This window comes from Misgurnus anguillicaudatus, chromosome 8, assembly GCF_027580225.2.
Source record: "Misgurnus anguillicaudatus chromosome 8, ASM2758022v2, whole genome shotgun sequence".
NCBI classification, from domain to species: Eukaryota; Metazoa; Chordata; class Actinopteri; order Cypriniformes; family Cobitidae; genus Misgurnus; species Misgurnus anguillicaudatus.
Genome location: NC_073344.2, coordinates 29,703,023 through 29,726,681, shown reverse-complemented (window position 1 = coordinate 29,726,681; position 23,659 = coordinate 29,703,023). Strand labels below are relative to the sequence as shown.

At 34.8% G+C, this 23,659-nt stretch overlaps 1 protein-coding gene across 1 annotated transcript; it reads right to left on the bottom strand.

Annotated features, from left to right (window-relative positions):
- Window positions 1-275: 275 nt before the first annotated feature.
- dmbx1b (diencephalon/mesencephalon homeobox 1b) lies at window positions 276-8,001 on the bottom strand. Its single transcript, XM_055212510.2, has 5 exons — window positions 7,701-8,001; window positions 4,951-5,106; window positions 3,447-3,625; window positions 2,898-3,267; window positions 276-2,815 (listed from the first exon to the last, which is right to left on the bottom strand). The coding sequence occupies exons 2-5, from the start codon at window positions 5,102-5,104 to the stop codon at window positions 2,433-2,435; spliced, it is 1,086 nt and encodes a 361-aa protein (XP_055068485.1). The 5' UTR covers window positions 5,105-5,106; window positions 7,701-8,001; the 3' UTR covers window positions 276-2,432.
- Between the last annotated feature and the right edge of the window lie 15,658 nt (window positions 8,002-23,659).

Below are 23,659 nucleotides of genomic sequence, written 5' to 3'. Positions count from 1 at the left end.
GCATGTGCTGCAGGCACCTATTTTGACAAGATACGTAATGCACATGGTTCACATGACGCAACGAACGAACACATATTTTGAAATGACGAGCAACACACATGACACTCGGTCTAAACCAGCCCAGTCTCACGAAATTTCGTTATATAGTCACGTAAGTTTTTGATTCTTTTTTCATGATATCACAAATTTCGGTGTTTTTTTTTCGTGATCGTATAACAAATTCCTGTTTTCATGTGATTATTGGTTACTCAACTGTTTTGTCCTATTTTCTTACCATTGTCACTTCGGTTTAGGGTTAGAATGACATAAAATGACATCCCTACCCAAACCCAACTCTAACCCTAATGCCAGGTGACATATAAAAAAATCAATCAGAAAAAATAGTATAAACCATTAAAGAGACATTCTAATGCAAGCACCAAAACAATGGTTTGAAAATAGGAAAAAGCAGTTGAGTAACCAATACGTGATAATCACACGAAAACAGGAATTCGTTATACGATCACGAAAAAACGCGGACATTCATGATAATATCACGAAAAAGAATACAAAATGTACGTGACTATATCACGAAACCTCATGAGACTGGGTAGGTCAGAACACATATTTTGAATTCGTGCCCCTCGTAAGAAAAGAAACCGGCCGCTGGTGTCAACTAATATTTTTAAGTTGATTTAACTCAAAATTTGAAGGCAACCAGGTAACTTTTTAAAGTTGAACCAACTTTTTATTTTTTACAGTGTGGAGAGAAATATGGTGAGATTTGGGAAACAACAGTGGATCGCATTCAAACTTGGGTCCCTTGTGAGTACTTGGACCTAAATACTACCCGAATGTGGCAACCACATGCAAATGCAGTGTGTGCTTTTTATCTCTGGATGTTCACATTTTGTATTCTTCCTTTCATTGTTTGCAATGTTTATACCGTAGTTGCATCATTATTGATGTGTTGTCCAAAGAAATTACGTTTATTTATTTATTTTTTAGCCAAAAATGCATGCACTTAGAGGGGTTTGCAGCAAAAATTTGTTAAAGGGACAGTTCACCCAAAAATGAAAATTCTGTCATAATTTACTGACTCTCATTGTCTGACTCAACCTGTATAAATTTTTTGGTCCTGATGAACACAAAGGAAGATATTTTGAGAAATGTTTGTAACCAAACCATTCGTGAACCCACAGTAAGGAATGTTTGTAACCAAACCGTCCATTCCTTACTGTGGGTTCACACCAGCCGCGTTTGAGGCATCAAATTCGCATCTACCGCGCGTAGTTGGACGCTTGAACACTTTGAGTGTACTTGCTTTATTCATGTGTAAAAAGCCGCACTTGAAATTCTAGTCATTGAGACATTCACGCAGAAATTTGTGTCATGGGAGGGGCTTCTGCGACCCTGCTTGCTTCCTTTAATCACGTCACTACTAGAGCAAGCTCCTGATTGGTTAACGCGGCACGTTTTTCCGCCAAAGTTAAGATTTTTCAACTTGAGCGTTTCCCGCAGCAACACTCAATTCGCGCCATTAAACCTCCAGACGCGTGTCAATGCGTCTTTACATTGACTTAAAGGCGGAGTCCACGATGTTTGAAAGCCAATGTTGATATTTGAAATCACCTAAACAAACACGCCCCTACCCCAATAGAATCTGGACCTTCTGTTGATAGACCCGCCCCACACATACACAACTCGGCAAGGATGTCGGTTAGTAGACACGCTCCTTACTGCTGATTGGCTACAAGTGTGTTTTGGTAGTCGGTCCGTCTCCTTTTCCAAAGCGTTTTTCAAACATCGTGGACTCCGCCTTCAACATTGAAATCACTCGCGCTTGATGCCTCTACCGCGGCTGGTGTGAATGCAGCATTAAAATATCTTCCTTTGTGTTCATCAGAACAACGACACTAATAAATAAAAACTTAAGGATTGATAAGAAAGCTTTAAAGACTTCTACGGATACTCTTACACTTCATATATGTGGTTTATTCCCTTAATTAACAGATAAATTATTCACATTTTCTTTTTCAAACAAATCTGAGATCCCATAGACTCTCACAACACATGGCATGATTCGGTCCAGTTAAAGCCTTTCTGAGTCAAATCTGTAGTCTTCGGCATCAATGTGCTTCTCTTCCCATTTCAACATCTTTTCAATAGACAAACTTATGGCTTTAGCCTACGTAATGAAGCTGTGGACCTGAATGAGATTATTTACAAAGAAATGAACTACAGACACTCTCGTGCTCTTTTTTTCATGTTTCAAAGTGCAAGGCCAGGTTTTTTTACATGGTCTGCCATGCAGTCAGACCAGCAATGTCCTCTAATGTTTTTAGTCAGAACCCAAACTTGTGGTCATGCTACAGTATTTAATAATGAAATCCAGCTCTGATATCCATGTGGTGTATATCCCGGACACAATCAGAATCTGCACAGGTCTGTGGTCAGTTCGGTAGCGTGTCCAACCCAAGTGATGCAGCGTGCTGCTTGGCTCTCAGTCGCAGATTTTCAATGCTTGTGGTTTTGCTGTTGAGGGCAGGCAGCAGTGGGCTGCTCCACATCTGCTGGGCTTGAGACAGGGACTGATAGTAGGACTGACAGGGGAGCGATCCCAGCGGAGACGCCATGTTCAGGTAGGGCAAGGTGGAGGGCGTGGTCATGTCGAAGGCGGGATAGTGCATGAGATTGTTGGTGGCGGCCATGTGTTGGCGAAACTGTTCCTGCAGACGAAACAGGCTGAGAGGAGACGACGCGTATGAATTGGATTGAGCCGTCCCGACTCCGACACCACTGGATGATGGGAGAGCTGAAGAGCCGAGCGAAGTGTCTGGGGAGAAAAGACGACACAATGTGGTATTGTAATATTGAGTAAAATAATCTGTGTTGTGAAAGACTTAAAGTTTATGTACCTGATTTAGGGCTAACTGGTTTGCAGGAGGGTGAGCTGTCTGTCATCACAGGTGGCCCCTCCTCTTTTATTTCATTGTGAAAGGACAAAGATTCATCTTCTCTGTCAGTAAAGTCCTCAGCTCCTGACTCCGCCCCCGACTGTTCTGGTGAAGTGACATTCACTTCTTCATTCAGCTCACATGGAGGAGGATGTGTGGGAACGCCTCCATCTGGAGGGGAGGGCGGGGCTTGAGATTCAGTGGGTGGAGTTTCTTCTTTTTCTTCATCAAGAGCATCTTCCTCCCCAGCATCCTTCAACCGTTGAAGTTGCTCTTTTTGCAAGCTACGTTGCTTCTTGCGAAACTTTGCACGTCGGTTTTTAAACCACACCTGTCAAAAACACATTGATGAACATCAAACTAAACACCGTAAAAATACAAGGAGACAGTTCTCAAAGCTTTGTGCCCTGACTGGTTAACTGTTTTACACATGCACTTACATGTTTTAATCATCTAGTAAATTCCAAGTATCTACAGTCATGTTTGAACTTCTTCTTACTGTAACCTCACCTGGACCCGAGCTTCAGGTAAGTTGGTGCACATGGCCAGGCGTTCACGCATGACAACATCAGGGTAGTGAGTTTTCTGGAAGGTTTTCTCCAACGCTTCGAGCTGCTGGGCGGTGAAGGCGGTGCGACTGCGACGCTGTTTCCTGTGCTGAGAGCCATACCTCGCCTCCAGGATGATGTCTGCAAAGACGCAGCCATTGATGATGATGAGTTTAATCACATGAGAATTATCCATTGTAAAGTGTAGACAACAGTGTCGGGTAAGTTACTCATGTTATTAGATTGCTGTACAAATTACTATCTCTAAAAAATATTGAATTACTTCTTTTTATACTTGCTTAATCCTATTTAGTAAATGATACAAGGATAGGCTTGAAATGGCTTGAATAAATCATATAAAAGTACATAAATTATTCTGCTCCAACTTTAGGGTCCAATTTTCACTATTACTGTAACTAACTATTAACTATTATTGCTTATTAATACTTAGTAAAGTAGTTGTTAATGTTAAGTATTGGTAGAAATGGGGAGGGTTAAGGATGTAGAATAAGGTTTTGCCGAATCAGGGATTAATAAATACTAAAGTATAATAAACAGCCAACATCTCAGTAATATCAATGCTGATAAACAACCAGTTAATAGTGAGAATTGGAAAATTAACTAGAGTTGTATAGCATTATTAACGCACCAAATATTTAAAGTGAAAAGGATGCATAAAAAACATTTTTGATGCATTTTAACCTTAGATTTTAAATTGTTATGTTAAATTGACTATGTAAAGACTGTAGAACAATTATGTATACTGTAATACAACAGCATTTAGTTACATCAGAAGTAACTGTAATTAAATTACTGGAAAAATAAGAGTAATCCCTTACTTTTTTTAAAGAAAGTAATTAAATTACAAAGGTAATTAAATTACAGTAACTAATTACTTAGTAACTTACACCCAACACTGGTAAACAACCTAAAATAATAATAATAAGAAGAAATGCTTTAATTTTTCTTCAAAACTTATACACAGTTAATTATTTTAATTCCAGTATCTAAAAATGTATTTTATTTTTAAATATAATAAATAGGCATAAGCATACTTTATTTGTACTTAAATAGTAACATAAACACTGTAAAATAGTTATTCTGACAGGCAGACATATAACAAGCTATCCACAAACGATCTACAAATGTTGATATGAAAAAACACTGCCATATAATTTAGTATGTACTAAAATAACTAGTTAATTATAGTATACTGTACTTTCAGTTAATGTATATTATTCTGTATACATGTCTACTATAATATGTGTACTTTGTATACTATAATAGTATAATATGTAGGCTATATTCTGTAGTTTTAACTAAATCATATAATGTAGTACTTGAATATTTATATGCTAAGGTTCAAAAACACTAAAGTAGGCTATCTAAAAATTTTACTGGTTTACTGTAAATACTAAAGTAGACTTAAGTATTTTTTTAAGTTTGTGATTGGATTTAAACCTTACCTGCAAGTCTCTCAGCCAGCGTAAGCGCGTGCACTGAGGGTCGGTAGTCGGGCGCGTGCTGCGCGTGCTGGGCGGCCTGTTGATGCAGGTTGTACATTGCGCTCAGAGAATTCATGGCGTGCAGGGAATAGCCGTTCACTCCGTAATGCTGCATAGCTGATGATAAAAAAATAATTTAACATGATGATATATATATATATATATTTTTGAGGATACAAAGCCATCAGACAAGCATCAGCATCGCTCCATAGGACTTTGATGATGATCATTTAATGTTTATAGGACTGAAATACCATTAGAAATAAAACTATAGCTATGTGAATGTTTAAATAGGCCAGATAATAAACATATATTTTTTAAAATATATATAAATAGGTCTAGTTCAATATTTAACAACATATTTGTATCATTATGTGTTTAAAAATAACATTTCACTTAAGACTGATCTTGTAGCCAATATTATTGGGCCTATATATTAACAGATGCAAATGAGCATTTATTCATTTTTATTTGAATGACAATTGATTTAATTTTTATCCTTTTCTAAAATGATACAAATTAACTGTTTAACTTTTTAATGTGTCCTTTAAAAGCAAATAATGCAATGATCTTTGGACGTAATCAATTATTAATTATACATCGTTTGCGCCCATTTAATTCGTGTCACGAATATGCACGAACAACCATAATACTAGTAATAATAATAATAATAATAATAATAATAATAATAATAGCAACAATAAATAATAATAGCAACAATAAATAATAATAATAATAATAATAATAATAATTGTGAATTTGCGCGTTTTAGAAAATGATGTCAGCCTGAGCAAAACATACAATATAATTAGTATTATTATACAATTTCAGTTGCCAGTTGTGAGAGTAGACTGCATCGTCAATCAAATTAAATGTTAAGATGATTCGTTTTAGGTTGCAGACATACTAAACACATCAAATGTTGTTCATTTTTGCGCATGAACAAGAAGTGAGCTCGAGGGCATTTTGCGTAAACTATTGTCCATCTGTCAGATGAAGAGAAACGACTCTCTTATAATGAAATTCCATGATAAACACCAATTTAGACGATAAAATTCATATAAATAAAAATATGATTGATGGCTCCCTACAGGCTAAAAGTAACAACTGTGCATGCTTGTTATATAAAACTGCTTTATGATAAATGACTCAAATAATTTCTGCTGAATTTCTGAGGTGTTTTCAATTGACACAAGGCCAAATGTGTAACAAGAAATGACTCATTGTTAGGCTGCAGATTGATCCCCATTTAATGAGTGATAATTGGTTACAGTTAAATTAATCTCTTTATTAGCCATTACTATTATTTGAACCAAGACTAACTCTAAGTAGCCAGTGGGTTTAGGATTTAGTCTTCGCTAAAGAGCCCGTTTGTGTCACTGACAGGAAAATTCCCTAATGTAATCATATTCCAGTCACATGGGAATACTTTAATTCAGCTGAACAAGAAGTGCTTTGCTAAACATTTTACTCCGTCTTCCCGGTGGCGTTTTCTCCATCGCCCCAGGCTGCTGATGAGAGATGAATACATTCACATATGCATGCGGCATGGTCCCAGTTGGCTCGCGTTTAATGTTGGTGCAAATAGCTTTTATTACCAGTTTGACATGGGTTGTTTGTGTTCATGGCTATATGAAACGAGTTTGACGCTTTATTGGTTTTAATGACACTTGGTTTATATCATTAGCAGACTTTAACAAGGCATTACAATTTTTGCCCACGTTTATTTAGCATTAGGCCTACAATATTTTTAAGTGTTGAACAGAGAGACAGCTAAATTATTTTAAATAACACATACAGATTACAACAACATGTTTGTATAAGTTCAACATTTATTTGTTTATTTATCGCAATTGAGTTAATTAATTTATAGAGTAATGCTTTTTAAAAACTTTCCGTTTTAAGCAATTATAGGCCTAATAGAATATTCGCACAATTAATAATAATAAATAATTAAAATAGGTATATCAATAATAACATTTATATAAATAGATGATTACCTATTAAGAGAAATAAGTAATTATTTATTAACAAATAACTGATTTGTCTTGACTGTAAACATGTTTTGTCAGTTAGCCGACAATATATCAACCCTATATCACGCAAATACGTGACTATTTCACGTATGGACCAACGTGAAAATGTTCACGTTTTGGTCCCTCAACTTTTTTGTCCTATTTTCAAACCATTTTCGCTTCGGTTTAGGTTTATAGTTTATATGTGGAAACTTGGACTTAATCGAGTCTAATACTATTTTATACAACTAGAACAAACATAGGCTACATTACAAAACATCAAGAAAATGCATTTGTACATTTTTACTTTTAGCATAATATGTCAAAAATGTTTCTAAAGCGTTAACATTTTCATTTACAATTTGTAATAGATAAACCTTTACAGTCACCAAGACTTTATAACACACGATTAGACATTAAAGCGGTTACCTTTAGTAAAAACACTGAGATTATAAACTGTGACAGACAAAATTAAATAATAATAAACTTTTTCAACATTTATGTAAAAAATAAATAAATCAAGGAAAGCAATTTTAGTCTATTTAAATCCAGAAAAGTCATATTAAACCAATGAAACTGTTTGGTGAGACGTGTTAATATTTAAAATACTTTAAACGTGAGATCTATTTTACCAAAATAATAAAGTTTTCAGTTAAAGCTTTGTTTCTGATATGATCTTGCAGTGGAGTTACTCACCTCTGTGAGAAGTTTGTTCTTCCAGTTACGACAGCAATGCAAGTGATTGTTTCGTCAGCTGAAGTGATTTTTCTAGTCTGTGTTTTTGAATCCTGTTGACAAAAGTATCGAAGCTCATTTACAGCTGATCTGGTCTGAAGAATTTTTTATGCTAGTGCCCAAAAAATACCAGAGCCCCTCGGATCAGAGCACCACGAGCTCCCGCCCACTCGGCCAATGAAGTGAGACTATAAGATCACAGCGAATATCAGAGGACAAATTCACTGTCAGTCAAAATTTCCCTTCACCAATCCACTTCACATGAGGTCAGTGATAACCTGTGCAATGACATGTTTGTAGTAAAAATAAAATATATCTTCATAAATATATGATATATGCGATAAAATCATTAAAGAATGGAAGAAGGAAACTAGCCTTGATATTCTAAGACAAATAAAAAATATTTTTAAACCTCCAAATTAGCAACTCTACCCAACAAATACAGCAGAATTCTTTGGCATTTACTTCTGTAAACTGAAGTAAAATATTACAGTATAGTGTTTACAACAGTAGATCAATTCACTATACAGAAGTCGTTCTGACAAAAAAGTAGTTATTACTATAGTATAGTAAATTAGTATACTACAGCATACTTGAATTTACTACACTACTGTATTTTAATTGCAATGCAATTTTTAATTTATATAAAATGTTTTACATCATGTCTGTTTAGTTTTTTTTTAAATAGTGCAGAGAAATAATTTACCAATAGAGACAGAGTGGGTTAAACGACTTAAAATGTATACATAAAAATTGGTTTTTCATTTATTTATTTTTAGAAAGTTAGAAGCTGTAGAGAGAGAAAAAAATCGTTTGAATTCCGTGTATTATTTGCGACAAGCTGTTTTCAAGAGGGACGAAAGCAGAGAAGGTGGAGAGAGAAAGAGATCTCTAATAGATGGAGGAATCTCACCCGGCCTGAAGGATTTACACAGACAAGACGCCATCTCAGCCTTTTACAAAGTCTTAAAATGACGGATGCTAAGAGGATTAAAACAATAATGCCCTTCTCTTATCCAAGTTTTTTTTAAGATTTCGTCACCCAAAAGAAAAACGTTTAGGCTGATTTTAAGAAGTGGCCTTTTAAGGTAAACCATGCATATTTAAATGCTTTGAAAAAGTGCGTATAATATATTTTTAGTCTTAGAAAATGTGAAATGGCAACATTTTTATTTCGTTTTTTGAAACTTTGTGAACATCCTTAAATCCTTTTGAACAGATGTTTTACTTCGATTCCATAACAAATAATATTTATGTGCTTGCACATTTTAATGTAATTATTACTAAAATATAGGCCTACTTCACTTATGTATTTTGAATAATGATAATTGTTGTATTATTTTTAAACAATGCATAACGGATCTATTAAAACTTAAAAGTTGTGTTTAGATGTTCATCTGACAATTACGCATTTAATTGCTGAGGCTCTATTTTATACACACGTCTGTCCTTACTGAGGCAAATAAAAAACTTAGAAGTTAATAATAAGTAGATAAATCTATCCATACGTCTCTTTGTGAGGAAAGTTTTTAAAGCAATTAAAGCAATACTATTTTCCCCTAATACGATCATGCGTACAACACTACACAACTGACTAGATTTTCCCGCTGCTTTTACCCGCCACCAGAAATGGTTTATTGACAAGTTTTCCTCTATAACTTGACAGTTTTGCCAGCTAAGTTTTGCACTCAAAGGTGCTGGAAAGATGTCAGCTAGGATAGCTATACTTAACTAACTAACTTAGGTTATTATGCAGCAATGTACAGTACACATATTAGTACTGAAATTTCAGGATTAAGTGAACGTGTTAATTTCCTGTATAAGTTTAAGACTGGTATTGAAAATTAGCTGACCTTTGAGGCTTCTGAAGTGTAATAATAAGTAAAGTCCTATTTGCCTGAACAAAACGTAGCATGTTGCTAATGTGAGTCTGCAGTGTTTGTAGCGATTGATGTTGTAAATGAGCAATAGTAATTCTGATGCTTCTGATCCTTACTAAATAAAGTTGATGTCATGTACCTCATCTCATAATACATGTAGACATACAGTATCCCAACATGTACAAAGGTTTGATGGAGGCAGAATTTTTAAAACAGGCTTCTTGTCTACTCAAGGGGTTTTGATTGAGTACCACTGTTTGGTCACAATTTTTAACCATGTTCGCTTTTCTGGCCAACCTTTGAACACCCATCTATGTGCACAAATTTAGTTTCCATGGATGAAGATTTATGCCATCAATCGTTGTATTTTAATCTGAATAGCCTCAGAAATCACAGAAAGCCTCTTTAGATAATTGAACGTCTTTACTTGTGGAGAACGTTATCCTCTCTGCCTTAAAAGTCAACCAGCCAAAATGTGCAAGCTTACTCAATGAGGTGTAAAACCAACTGTAAACCAATAAGCCAAACAAAATATGGTAAGTTGTGGTCAATTTCATGTTTTTTATATGGATACATCCAAGATTTTTTGGTCTGACTACGATCAAGTCTTCCTCTGAGAGACATACTTAAGGGAACTCTCGCAAAATTTTCTTTTACAATATTATGAATCTAAACAACCTACTCTGCCATTCATAGAAGTTTAAACCACTCTTTTCTGGTCAAGGGTATTCCAGTATGTGCTGATATCGGGAATGTTAATAATTTTAATGAATGGTTTTAAGATGAATGTTGCCTGGGGACTTTTGTGACAGGAATAACAAAACAATTTGCCAGAAGCAATTATTTGAAGCAATTCTTTTTCCACGTCTCCTGAATGTGATTTCAAGGGGCCAAAACAACACTTTCTTGTTCCTCAGTAATGTTTAACAGCACAGGAGTTTTTATTCATAACATATACAGTATATACACTGAGTTACATTGTGGTTGGTCAGCACTTGGGGTTTGAAAGCTCAAATGTGATGGTTTTTTGGGATGGTTAACACACAGCATGAAGTTACTGCTGAAGCAGGGATTACCTTGCAATGTTCTCTCGCCTCTGAAAAAGGGCCTGGTGAATACATCTGCTGTAGAAGAAACATTGGTCTGTGCCAGAAATTTGCCATCTAACGTCATATAACACAAAATATAAGCATTAAAATTGTGATTGTAAACATTACTACAAATAAAAAAGTTTTCTTTTTATAGTCTATCATTAAATTATAAGAAATTGTCTATGAAACAACTTTCTTGCTGTTGTAAACAAACTCCCTCTTATATAGAGAGATGTTTTCACAATCCAGTCATTTCGCGGTGAATAATATCAAGTTTGCTTGAATTTTATTTTTGCATTACAAGATGTGTTGAAAATAGGTTGATTTTAAGTCCATCTTAAGTTTTAAGTTCATATAAGTTGAAGTTTTCACAATCCAGTCATTTCCAGGTGAATAAAATCAAGTCTTGCATAAATTTTATTTTGTATTACAAGATGTGTTGAAAATAAGTTGATTTTAAGTCTATTTTAAGTTTATATAGGGAGACATTTTCACAATCCAGTTATTCCAGGTGAATAAAATCAAGTCTTGCATAAATTTTATTTTGTATTACAAGATGTGTTGAAAATAGGTTGATTTTAAGTCTATTTTAAGTTTTTAGGGAGAAGTTTTCACAATCCATTAATTTCCAGGTCAATAAAATCAAGTATTGCCTAAATTTTATTTCGCATTACAAGATGTGTTGAAAATAGGTTGATTTTAAGTGTATTTTAAGTTTTTAGGGAGAAGTTTTCACAATCCATTAATTTCCAGGTCAATAAAATCAAGTATTGCCTAAATTTTATTTCGTATTACAAGATGTGTTGAAAATAGGGTGATTTTAAATCTATTTTAAGTTTTAAGTTCATATAGGGAGACGTTTTCACAATCCATTTATTCGAGGTGAATAAAATCAAGTATTGCATAAATTTGATTTTGTTTTACAAGATGTGTTGAAAATAGGTTGATTTTAAGTCTATTTTAAGTTTTTTAGGGAAAAGTTTTCACAATCCAGTCTTTTCCAGGTGAATAAAATCAAGTCTTGCCTAAATTTTATTTTGTATTACAAGATGTGTTGAAAATAGGTTGATTTTAAGTCTATTTTAAGTTTTAAGTTCATATAGGGAGAAGTTTTCACAATCCAGTCCATTCCAGGTGAATAAAATAAAGTCAGTCTTAAATTTTATTTTGTATAACAAGATGGGTTGAAAATAGGTTGATTTTAAGTCCATTTTAAGTTTTAAGTTCATATAGGGAGAAGTTTTCACAATCCAGTCCATTCCAGGTGAATAAAATCAAGTCTTTCTTAAATTTTATTTTGTATTACAAGATGTGTTGAAAATAGGTTGATTTTAAGTCTATTTTAAGTTATTTTAACTACTTGAAACATTATTATTGAAAATAATTTACTTCTGAAATAGTTGTGTGCCAGGCAGGTATCCCCAAAACCAGAACTAAACTCTTTGGACCCCACACCCTTGTAGCATGGGTGTATTTAGACACCAGAGCCCTCTTGAATTGGATTGGCTAACTTCCCATCCTGAGAACATTGACATATTGAAACTGGCAGTTGAGTTTCTTCCCTCTAGCCTGTGGCCGGACACAACAACACCTTTTGTGCTGATTTAATCCTGGGGCTCCACAGTCTTCGCAACTCTGGGGGATAAAAGCACCGTCAAACCAGTACTTTAGGGGGAAAATCTTCCCTAATCCCAGCTTTACCTAAACAAAAGAAGGAAAAAAAACAAGAGGGCGGAGGGAAATTGAGCAGAAACAGGGCATGACCCGGAGCACAGATCCATACAAATCATTTTTCTGGGGAAACTAAGCATTTCTGACAGGGCCACAAATGACACCAAGTACCATAGGAGTCAGACAAAGTTCTAGACATCAGATATTTGAGTAGTTAAATGACAAAGCATGCAACTTTCACAGGATTTGATTTTAAGAATGATCAAGAAATATGTTAATGTTTGCCTTCGGAAAGCATCTTCACATCTTTAAATAGTTTTGCAATCACTAGTACTTTATTGTTGCACAGATGGAGATGTAAAAATGATTTGTAAACTACATAAACATGCTGCACCAAATTATTACCCATGGGGTCAACTTAAAAATGAATAGCATCTAACATTAAGTAATGGGTTTGGTATTGTGTTAATCATTTGATCAGTGATGTATTCTGCATTCAACATCCAGTTAAAGCTTTTGAGTTTGGCACCTGTTTCATTTCGGTAACTGATTTCTGTGACTGGTATAAATCTTAAATACGATTTCCTCCTAAATCTCACCCTCAGTGACCACTTTATGAATCTAACGGTGAAGGCTTTCATTTTCTCCCTCACGCTACATATTCCACGAGAGAGCCGTTGTGGTCCTGATTCTTTCTTTCAGAAGGATATTGAGGTAAAGAATGAGTTGATGGAGTCGGACTCGACCCATGAGATGACTCTCTGGAGTCCAAACATAGCCACACTACACACCAATGCCTCAAGCAAACAGCTTCTTTTTACCCTTTTTGTTTTTTGTATCTTAACACAGACAAGTCGCATATATTGAAAACCTTATCATCTTACAAACTCTGCAGCACTCATAAGGTACATTTTCCTTGAGAGCTAATTCAAATAAGTTGCAGAACACTTGATCGTAATGTTAAAACCTCAACAGTTTTGTAACTATTTTACAAAATGGCTTTCATTGTTCGACTGTTGTTTTCATGGAAATGTTACAGTATCAATGAAAAAGCATCTTGTTATGTACGATGTTGGAGAAGCATGCAGCATTGATGGAGGTAAATGCTTTTGTTGTAGCTTGGGTTAAATATCACTCCTCAACTTGGTCCATCATTGGGAAATCTTTCATACTATGAAGATTGCTGTATAATCTTCCCTTATCCATTTACCGACCATCATAACCCTATAAACCCTTTTTATACAGAATTTAAAAAAAATATGAAATGAATTATTTTTATATTATGCAACTTAATGGACAGAAATGTTACAATTTTAGTAACAATATAGCATTTAAAAACTATTTTAAGCCGCTAATACAGTCCTACCCCAGTGTTGTGGTTTAATATCTGCTCGGTTCCAGACAGGCTAGCTATTGGAGCACTAGTATATTACCCAGACGAGTTATGTGAATGCTTTGTTGCATTTGTTGAATGTGTTTTTGGGGCCATTTTTGTTATTTTTTAGTCTTAATTTGGCCACAACTTTCTCTGTGTTTTAGCAAATGGAATGTTTTTTTGTGACAAATCTTATATTTACACATATTTTAAGAAAATGCTTTGAAATTTTTCAAAAACTCAGCAATATACTGTGGGCAAATGTACTACCCTTACGTGTTGTTTGTGGCCAAAATGGCCACTAAGTTAAACTGCTGTAAAAATGAATCAGATAAATTTTTCCCCAATTTCTTTTGCATAAATCTGTTAATCAACCTCAAAACAAAAATTTCATGATTTTAACTCTTTAATTGCCAAGTTTATAAGTGGTGTCACTGATTTTCAATATAAAAAGTGATTGTGGACTGGATTTTCTTTTACCCTTTTCACAGTCTTGGGCATGTAAAAGATTAGTAAAAACATTGGCTTTGATGCATTTTTAGTTTTTGTGCAGCATCAGATTTAATTTTTTCTCCATCATTTATTGTTTGTGGCCAATTTTGCCCCATTGACTTCCATTATAACAACATTTTTTGATTGCAGAGCCATGACACCTTATTATCATGCATTTTTGATTCTTTGTGGTTTTTACTTTTGCAAAGAGGTAAAATTTGTAATTTTTACTGTTGATCACCATGAACCCTTTAGTAGGCATGTGCAAAAAACCAGAGCTTAAAATTCTGGCTTTTACATAGTGTTATATGGAGTATAACAGCATATTAGAGAGAGAGAGAGAGAGAGAGAGAGAGAGAGAGAGAGAGAGAGAGAGAGAGAGAGAGAGAGAGAGAGAGAGAGAGAGAGAGTGCGTGCATGAATGTGAAAAAAATCTGTAAAAAATCTTCTCTGCATCAGATTGATGAACAACATTTATTATGAACCAAAATGCAAAAACTTCAAGTAAACTGAACAATGAAGCAAGAGTACTTTTTTTAAGAATATTTTCACGCGCATGCGCTGTTGTACACGGACAGTGCATGTACAGTCCGCGTACAGTTCGCGTACAACAGCGCATGTTGATGCGTCAGGCTATGCCATAGGCTACTGGTTTGCATATGCGTGGGAGACACCGTACAATCAGCGCAGAAGTATAAACTGAACTTAAGTTGCTTAACTTGCCACTTGTAAATTTCATTTAGTACACTGTCAGAAATTATGGTAAAAAATGGTCCCTAGCTGTCACTGGGGCGGTACCCTTTAAAAAGTAAACCTTTGCACCTAAAGAGTTCATATTATGTACCTCAGAGGTACATATTGGTACCAAAGAGTGCATATTAACATCAGATGTATACACATCTGTACCTAGGACTTTCTTAAAGGGTACCAGTACCACCCAAGTGACAGCTTGGGACCATTTTTTCTGACAGTCTACTAGAAATATGTAAACACAAGGACTTTGACTTACACTGTCTGTTAGGACCCTCAGGAGTCCAGGCTGTCAAACGTCTGACCGAGTGTGTCTAACTCCTTCACAGATACAAACAACAAATGAACTTCCAGTCTGCCTCTCGCTTTGCTAAAAGAGTCCTCGTTGAGTTTAACGAACCATGTAAAGACCGAAAGCAACCTGTTCGACCGCCGGAGAACAAACACACGCACACACAGAGTTCAGACTCTTGCCTAAACACAGATAATCCCCATTGCTCACTGTAACAGCAGGGTGCTAGCAGTGATGGATGTGTTTGTCCACTTATCTTAACCTAATGATCAATTGATTTGCTGCTTTTGACCAGTGCCGCGGTAGTAACATTGTTTTTACTAATGAATGAAACCCAGCTGAGGCCAGTCCGAATGATTTCCACATGTGGCACTTTCTCGAGGCCTGTTATTTTTCAACCATCCAAAAGTTTCAAAATCATTTCTGTTGGAAACGGTTGTTCAGACAAGCACAGCATGACAGTCAGTTAGAGACCATTCCACGAAATACATACCAGCATTAATCATTCGCAAGAAAGTTGAACTTTTTAAGAGCACTTAGAAACATATCTAGACATGACTTTTGTATAATTATTGTACATAAAGCAATAAATATATAAAAAAGTATATGCACACATCCAGGAAGCCTATTTATTTCTCATAAAATGTCAAATCGGAGATGAAGGAATAAGTGTAGCAATCACAGAAACAACCAAGAAGTTCTGGAAACGGATTACTACTTATATACAGTAGGTAGATGGGTTATTGTAGCGTTGGACGAACCTAACCAACCAATTGGGTTGAAAGAACCCAGAAAAAGTTTAGATTTGAACCAACAATGGGTTAAAACAACCAAGCATAGGTTAAATTACATTGGGTCAATGGGGTTAATTATTAATTCAACCCAGCATTTTTAAGAATGTAAATATGTTTGCATTTGAGTAAATTACAAAATCAAGTTACATAACTCGTCTCTACAGGTTTGTGTGGTTACATTTCAGGCTACAAAACAAAATTATTTTCCTAAATGACATAAAATTGACTGTGATTTTACAAATGCATTTAACCACACACAGATGTTGACATTAAACAAGAGATGGGACATTATGCCAAAAAGGAGAGAAAGAAAATATGCACCTAAAACAGCAAATGTTTGTGTAAATTTATATAAATGCCTCCCATTTGAACAAGCCAGAGCTTTTTAAATACGACCGGGAATAATCTGTTTCCACTGTGCTCCAAGATCCTGCAGGGATTTGCAGAAACATTCGCCCATGACACAGATCTACATAATCATTTTAACTTTCTCCCTATTCCTTCCCGTGATTCTCCTGCTGTCACTTTAGATACTGTTAAAACTGATTTGGGTTCCTTAATCTGGCGGCATTTCTTACACTTTAAAAAAATCTCTAATATTATAAGAAGATTATTTCATTTATAATTGATTGAGTGCATTTCCTGGAGTGCCACTTCAAAGTTGCTGAATTGAAGATGCATTTAATAGCCAAGGCGTGCAAAAAATAAAATAGAGAGAGAGAGAGAGAGAGAGTCAAGATCTCCACTCCCATGCTGTTAAAGGGGTCATATGATGAGATTTTTTTAATATGTAAAAACAAGTCTTTGGTGTCCGCAAAGTGCATATGTAAAGTTTTAGCTCAAAATACCCCACAGGTTATTTATTATAGCATGTAAAATTTGCCACTTTGTAGGTGTGACCAAAAAGTGCATTTTTTGGGGTTGCAAATGAGCTGATGAAATGCAAGCACAATTATTTTTTCTCCCTTTCTCTCTGCACTAAATGGCAGTGCTGTGGTTGGGTAGTGCAGATTAAGGGGCAGTATTATTGTAATAAGACTCGCTACCTACGTCAAAAAACATGGTGAAATCTGAACGACCCAATTTTTCACATGTTTGCAGAGAAAAATTTACCAAAACAAAGTTACTGTGTTGTTTTGCACATTTTCTATGTTGATAGAAGCACTGGGGACCCAATTATAGCACTTAAACATGGAAAAAGTCACGCTATGACCCCTTTAAAAGTGAAACTCATTTGCCTCGTTTCCACCGACCTGTAGGGTACACTGTAAAAATTCCTTGTTGCACTTACATTTTTAAGTTTATTCAATTCGAAATTACAATTAATTTCAACTTTATTGACTAGTGAGGAGTAGCTATAAATTATAAAAATACAATTATAAAATTATTATAAAAATTAAATAAAAAATTATGAAAATTGAAATAACTTAAGCTAATTCAATTTTATTTTAATAAGTCCTCAGTAGTCAAGAAAGTTTAAATTATTTGTATTTTTAAGTTGATTAAACTTAAAAATTTAAGTGCAACAAGGAATATTTTACAGTATGGTACACAATTATGTCCGTTTCCATTGTCAGTGGTACAAAAATAGCAAACCATACCACTTTTTCGGGACCCTTTTGTAATTTTCTTATTTTGGGAATGCACCCCAATGCTGGGTAAATATTGGACAGAACACATGTTGGGTTATAAATAAACCTATGCTGGGTTGTTGTTAACCCAACCATGAGTTGAAACAACCCAGCATTGCATTGAAATAACCTATTTATTAACCCAGAACATGTCCTGTCCAATATTTACCCAGCATTGGACTAAATAAAATAACCCAGTAGAATTCAGAGTAATGTAATCCAGATTATGCACAGCACTGATCTGATCAAGAGTTACCTAAAGTGGTCAAACAAAATACAAACATCACAAAATAAGCAAAACAACGCAAAAGAAAACTGTATATACGATCAGATTTGTCTGATAAGGATAGTTGGGTCTTCATTAACCCAGTTTGGAGAGGAAACCGAAGGCTGGGTGAATAAGGGATTGTTAACGTCCCGATCATTTGAGGGAAATGAGTTTTGACAGTGAGTCGGATGCCCCCCACCACCCCTATCTCAGCGGGGCCATGGCCAAATGGGATCATAATCTTCTTAGTGCCCATCCTTATTAAACACCTCCCTAAATGACAAGAAAGACTCCAACAGTTAAAAAAAACCCACTATTATTCCCCCAAAATAGAATTCTGGGCCTTTTACAGTACAGTACTGTATATACGGTTAGTTTCATGACAAGTGTGTCTAAGACTTCTCAGGAATTATGTAAATGAGAGCCTCTCCAAACCACACCCCATCTCCTCTGATATACACATGCTGGGCAAAAGGGTAAAACAAGTTATAATGGAAATGAATAATGGCATGCTAATGCTAAGAAAGATATTATTGGCGCTCGCAAGCTTGATGAACTTGCACCCCGCCTGTCTCTAAAATTCAGATCCTTTAAATACTTAGCATGAACTAATTAATTTACATCACTGCTTAAACATGAATGAGTTAATAGAAACCAAACCATTGTGATCTTTTGTCCCATTCTGCTTCAGTCTCAGCAGGTAACCAAAGCAAACTTGTCAACTTAATGGTGACAGTTCAAGACCGAACCAAACCTAAGACCTAAGAACAGTAAAGCAAAATTAAAGGATTTATGAAGTTATACACTGAAAAATAAAACTTTTTGGTTTAGTAAAATATATTAGATTAACCCTAATAATTTCATATAAACCCTAATATTAACATTTTTGAGAACTTGATTTTCCTAAGTTAAATTATATAAATAAATATATCAATTATTTAATGTACAAAATGAACTGTGTGGTAAAAGTAAGTCTTATTATATATATTTTTTGTATTAATTATATAGTCACTGCACATAGTCCTAAAATAACTAAGTAAATTTTAATAAAAAAAATGTAGCATGTTCAGGTCTTCTTAAAAATTAAGAGTTAATTTACTTTAACCATATAAAATCCATTAAACTAAAACATTAAAGTGAAATTAAATTAAAATTATCAGTACATGTTGTAAGGAATACTAATAATCCTTTGTGACTAAATATTTTGTTTATTTATGCTTTTTCACACAATAAAAAATGATAAGAACTTTTTATGTGGAGAATCTTTATTCAACGAGTGACTTGAATGTTGTGTTATAATAACATTTATAACACTAAGAGTAACAAAGTCCATGCAACTATGTTAAAGAAAATTACAAACCACAAATACAATCTACCATACAAAAGTAAATACCATTTAGTTAATATTTTTAGGACAGCAATGCTTCAGTATTTTTAAAAAAGTAATAGATTTTACCTAAATTATTAAAACAAATGTAACTTCTAAAATAAAAATAATTAAGTGACATTCACTTAATTATTTAACAAATGTTTCATGTATTATTCAGTAGATTTTTTTTATTTTAGAAGGGAAGGTGTACTTAAAAAAGCAGTAAATTTTACTTTAAAAAGTTTGTGCAAATTGTTACGAGGATTTTATTAAGTTGTTTTTCAGTGTATGAAAGAAGACATTTTAAAAATTGATTTTAAGAGACTTTTTGTTTATTATTAGGCTTTAAAGGGATAGTTATAATTATATTATAGTGATAAAATAATAAAAAATTTAATTTATTTACCCTCATGTTGTTCCAAACCTGTATAAATGTATTTATTTTGCTGAACACAAATTAAGATATTTTGAAGAATGTTTGTACCAAGGAGATCTGGGGCACCATTGACTTTCATTATAGATCTGCTTGGTTACAATCATTTTTCAAAATATCTTTCTTTGTGTTCAGCAAAACAAAGAAATTTATACAGTTGTGCAGTTGCAATATAAGGATGAGTAAATGATAGAATGTTAATTTTTTGGTAAACATTACCTTTAAAGAAATAGCACATAATCGATTTAATGTAGAAACAAAGGCGGCAGTACATCTATATTCATTTTCTTGAATGTAAACATGATGTAATTGTTTGTTATTGTAGTTTTCTTTACAGTTTTCATTCATGGTGTAAACACTGGTTTCTTAGCTGCAAAAAAAATCGAAAGCCTTAGTATTTTGTCGCGTTTTCCAGTATAAATATCTAATACTTTCTATAATTCTTTGAAATATTTATTTAAATAGGAAAATAATTAGGTTTGTATGTAATGTAGACCGCACAGAAGACCAACATAGTCGCATCGCGCAGGCGATGCGCTCTTTTTATCAAGTGTTAAAAATACTTCAACTTTACAGAATGCAGCGTCGAAAGTGCGCTGGGAAGGGGGATGAAAGTGGCGCGGTTTTAGACGCAAAATGTAAGCCGCCCCTAAAACAGGTAAATATATCTGCCAAGTGCCAACTCAAGTTTTAACTTTATTCAATAAACTTAATTCAAGACATTGTTACTTATTCTAAGCATAACTTACTTGATTTTCATATTTTTTTCAAGAAATGAGACTTTTGGTCATTTGGCTTATCAAGTAAATGCATCTAGCTTATTAAAAATGTTTAGATATTTATGCTGGAAATCAAGAAAGAAAATTAATTGAGTAAGCTGTCAGGGTCGTTGCTCTTAGGGATCTGTCCTTGGGTTTAAAATTCCTTATATACTTTCTGTCAGCCCTAAGCTAGTATGAGGACTGTATTATCAGGGTACTACGAGAATTTTACACCCTCACTAAAAATACCGGCCGTTTTCCTTCACTTTGACCTGCTGTGGCATCATGCTCTCTTTTCTCAAACACATACGCTTGAAGAATTTCACCTGATCCACTTGACCTCATGGCTCTGTGTTGGGACTGACCACAGCAGGTTTTACAGATGCCCGACAAGCCTGATGTTGAACGGCTGTAAAGAGTACACTGGAGTTTGTGAGGAGCGCAGAGCTGTACACGTGTTTGTTTTCGAAACACTGGTGTGAATCTCATAGAGAAGGTCACAAAGTCACTTCGGGAGGTTATGAGATAATCGTTCAGTCAATTCTTTCCCCTCACTGGAATCTCAGGATCTGTAATCTCTCGCACCTTCGTCCCATAAAAGCGCCAGAGATTTTCACACTGGTCTGTGAGAGTTAATATTTACCCTGACCTCAGAGTGAGAGAGAGAGAGAGAGAGAGAGAGAGAGAGAGAGAGAGAGAGAGAGAGAGAGAGAGAGAGAGAGAGAGAGAGAGAGAGAGAGAGAGACATGTACTGTCTCCGTATCTCTCAGCACCATCCTCATGTGCCTTCAAAAGCTCTCTGTTTTTTAACAAAATACATTGCCTTGGTTTTACATTAAGTTATCTAAAGGTTACATATTATGCCCATTCAAGATGTAATATAAGTCTCATGTGTGCCCAGAATGTGTCTGTAAAGTTTCAGCTCAAAATATCCCACAGATCATTTATTATGAAAATTTTGGAAAAGTTATTTGCGATTAGACTGAATAAATTTATAGATTAATTTAAAATTTTAGGTAACAGCCAATATGGGTTTCGCCCAAATCACTCAACTGCTACAGCAATCATGGAACTAACTGAAGAAATTACGAATGCTATAGATAAAAAGCACTATTTAGTAAGCATCTGATAAGCTGGACCACAAGATATTGTTGCATAAATTATATAAATATGGTATTAGAGGTGTGGCACACCAATGGGTTACCAGTTACTTAAAAAAACAAAGTCAGTTTGTCGAAATTGACAATACAAAATCCAAAAATTGAAATATAACTTGTGGGGTACCTCAAGGAACGGTCCTAGGACCGAATACTTTTTCTACTATATGCAAATGACATTGTGTCTGTGTCACAGCTACTTAGGTGCATACTATTTGCAGATGACACCACTTCAGGAAAAATATAAAAGATGTCCTACAAATTGTAGAGAATACATTTTAGAAGATTATGAAATGATTCAATGCCAATAGATTGTCCCCAAATATTAGCAAAACTAAATTTTGTAGAAAAAAGGAAATATGTATAGAAACATCACTGTTTATTAATGGATTAGAAATTAAAAGGGTACATGAGATTAAGTTTCTAGGTATTGTGATTGACGAACATTTGACATGGAAATCACATATTGATAATATCAAACTCAAGGTATCCCAAATGATAGCAGTGCTGCATAAAGTTAAAGATTCTCTAAATAAGAATGCATTGTTTTTGTTATAAAACTCATTGATTGTGCCATATCTGACTTATTTGCATTGAAGTGTGGGGAAGTGCCTGCAAAATATACATTAATGCAAATTTAGTTTTACAAAAAAAAACAGTGATTAGAGTTATTAGTGGAAGTTGATATAGAGATCCAACTAATTCTTTATTCATACAACTAAAAACATTCAAATTTACATATAGCATGTCCAAAATGGCCCTATTTGGCTGGGAGCAAAATGTTTTCCAACAGACAGTGAGTGGTTTTGGTTAAAAATAGTTCTGAATTATGTGAATACTGTCTGAGATAATAGTAGCTTTAGGTGCATTAGTGCTTCAATGTGCTAACAAACACATTTAAAAAAGCTTTTGGGTAAAAGTGAGTAGCTATGGGTGGAGCTTTATCAATGTGACATCATATTAACAAGATAATTAAAACGGCATGTCTAATGAGACTGCTTTGGTTTAATGGGGATTTATTAGATTTTGCAAAATATGTGCCCTTTAAATATAAAAACATGACATCAACTACAATATGTCATATATTTATCTAAATCTCGGTATGCAAATGAGGCTGCAGAATGCATATCTGCTTTCTCAACTCCAGCTGTTTACAGAGCAAACGGTAGAGCTGGATAAATAACCCATACTGTAGGGGGCGCTGCATGGGACAGGGGTGAAGGGATTTACCCCGACCTATTGAGTGCTTAATTCCCCAGAGTATGATTGCCAGGACGACGCTGTCTTGTGGGGACAGAGATACTCAGCACAAAACTCCGCCTCATTCTTTTCAGACTCTGCGAGGAGCTTTGGGCTAGCGTTAAAAAAGAAGATTAGGTTTCCTCCTAAGAGTAAAGCTCCTTAAGCAGTATCAGAGTGCCTCTCAGTGTCCTGGTCACTAACAGTGAGAAGTGGGGTGATGGGGGGTTGCTAGACTCTATTTATTATACGCACTCTCAAACACACCAGAACGCCAGATGCAAAGGTAACCAGGGTCATTTACGTTTGAAAAGCTAGGCGTGATGTGATTTTCGAGTCATGTGGGGTAGCTGTATATTTAAACATGGGCCACTTCATAGCACAGATACAAACTGTGTGTGTGTGCTTGCTGTGTAGGTTTTGCTTATTTAATCCTAATTACTGTGTGATTGAAGATGCCACACTAGCAGACGAATCAAAAGTGGTCACGCTGGGATGTGATGCAAAACTGAATGAAAGATGTCTAGGGTCTGACTGTGTCCATGACCTTCATAAGATTGTAATGTTTGCATGAGTGCCTAAGACATAAAAGTATGTGAATAAATGCAAACATTATAGCCTCTTTCACACAGTAATTCTGGTAAATGACCATGAATTTACCAGAACGAATTTACCAGTAAATACAAAAATGTGCTGTTCACACACGCAGTGGCGTTC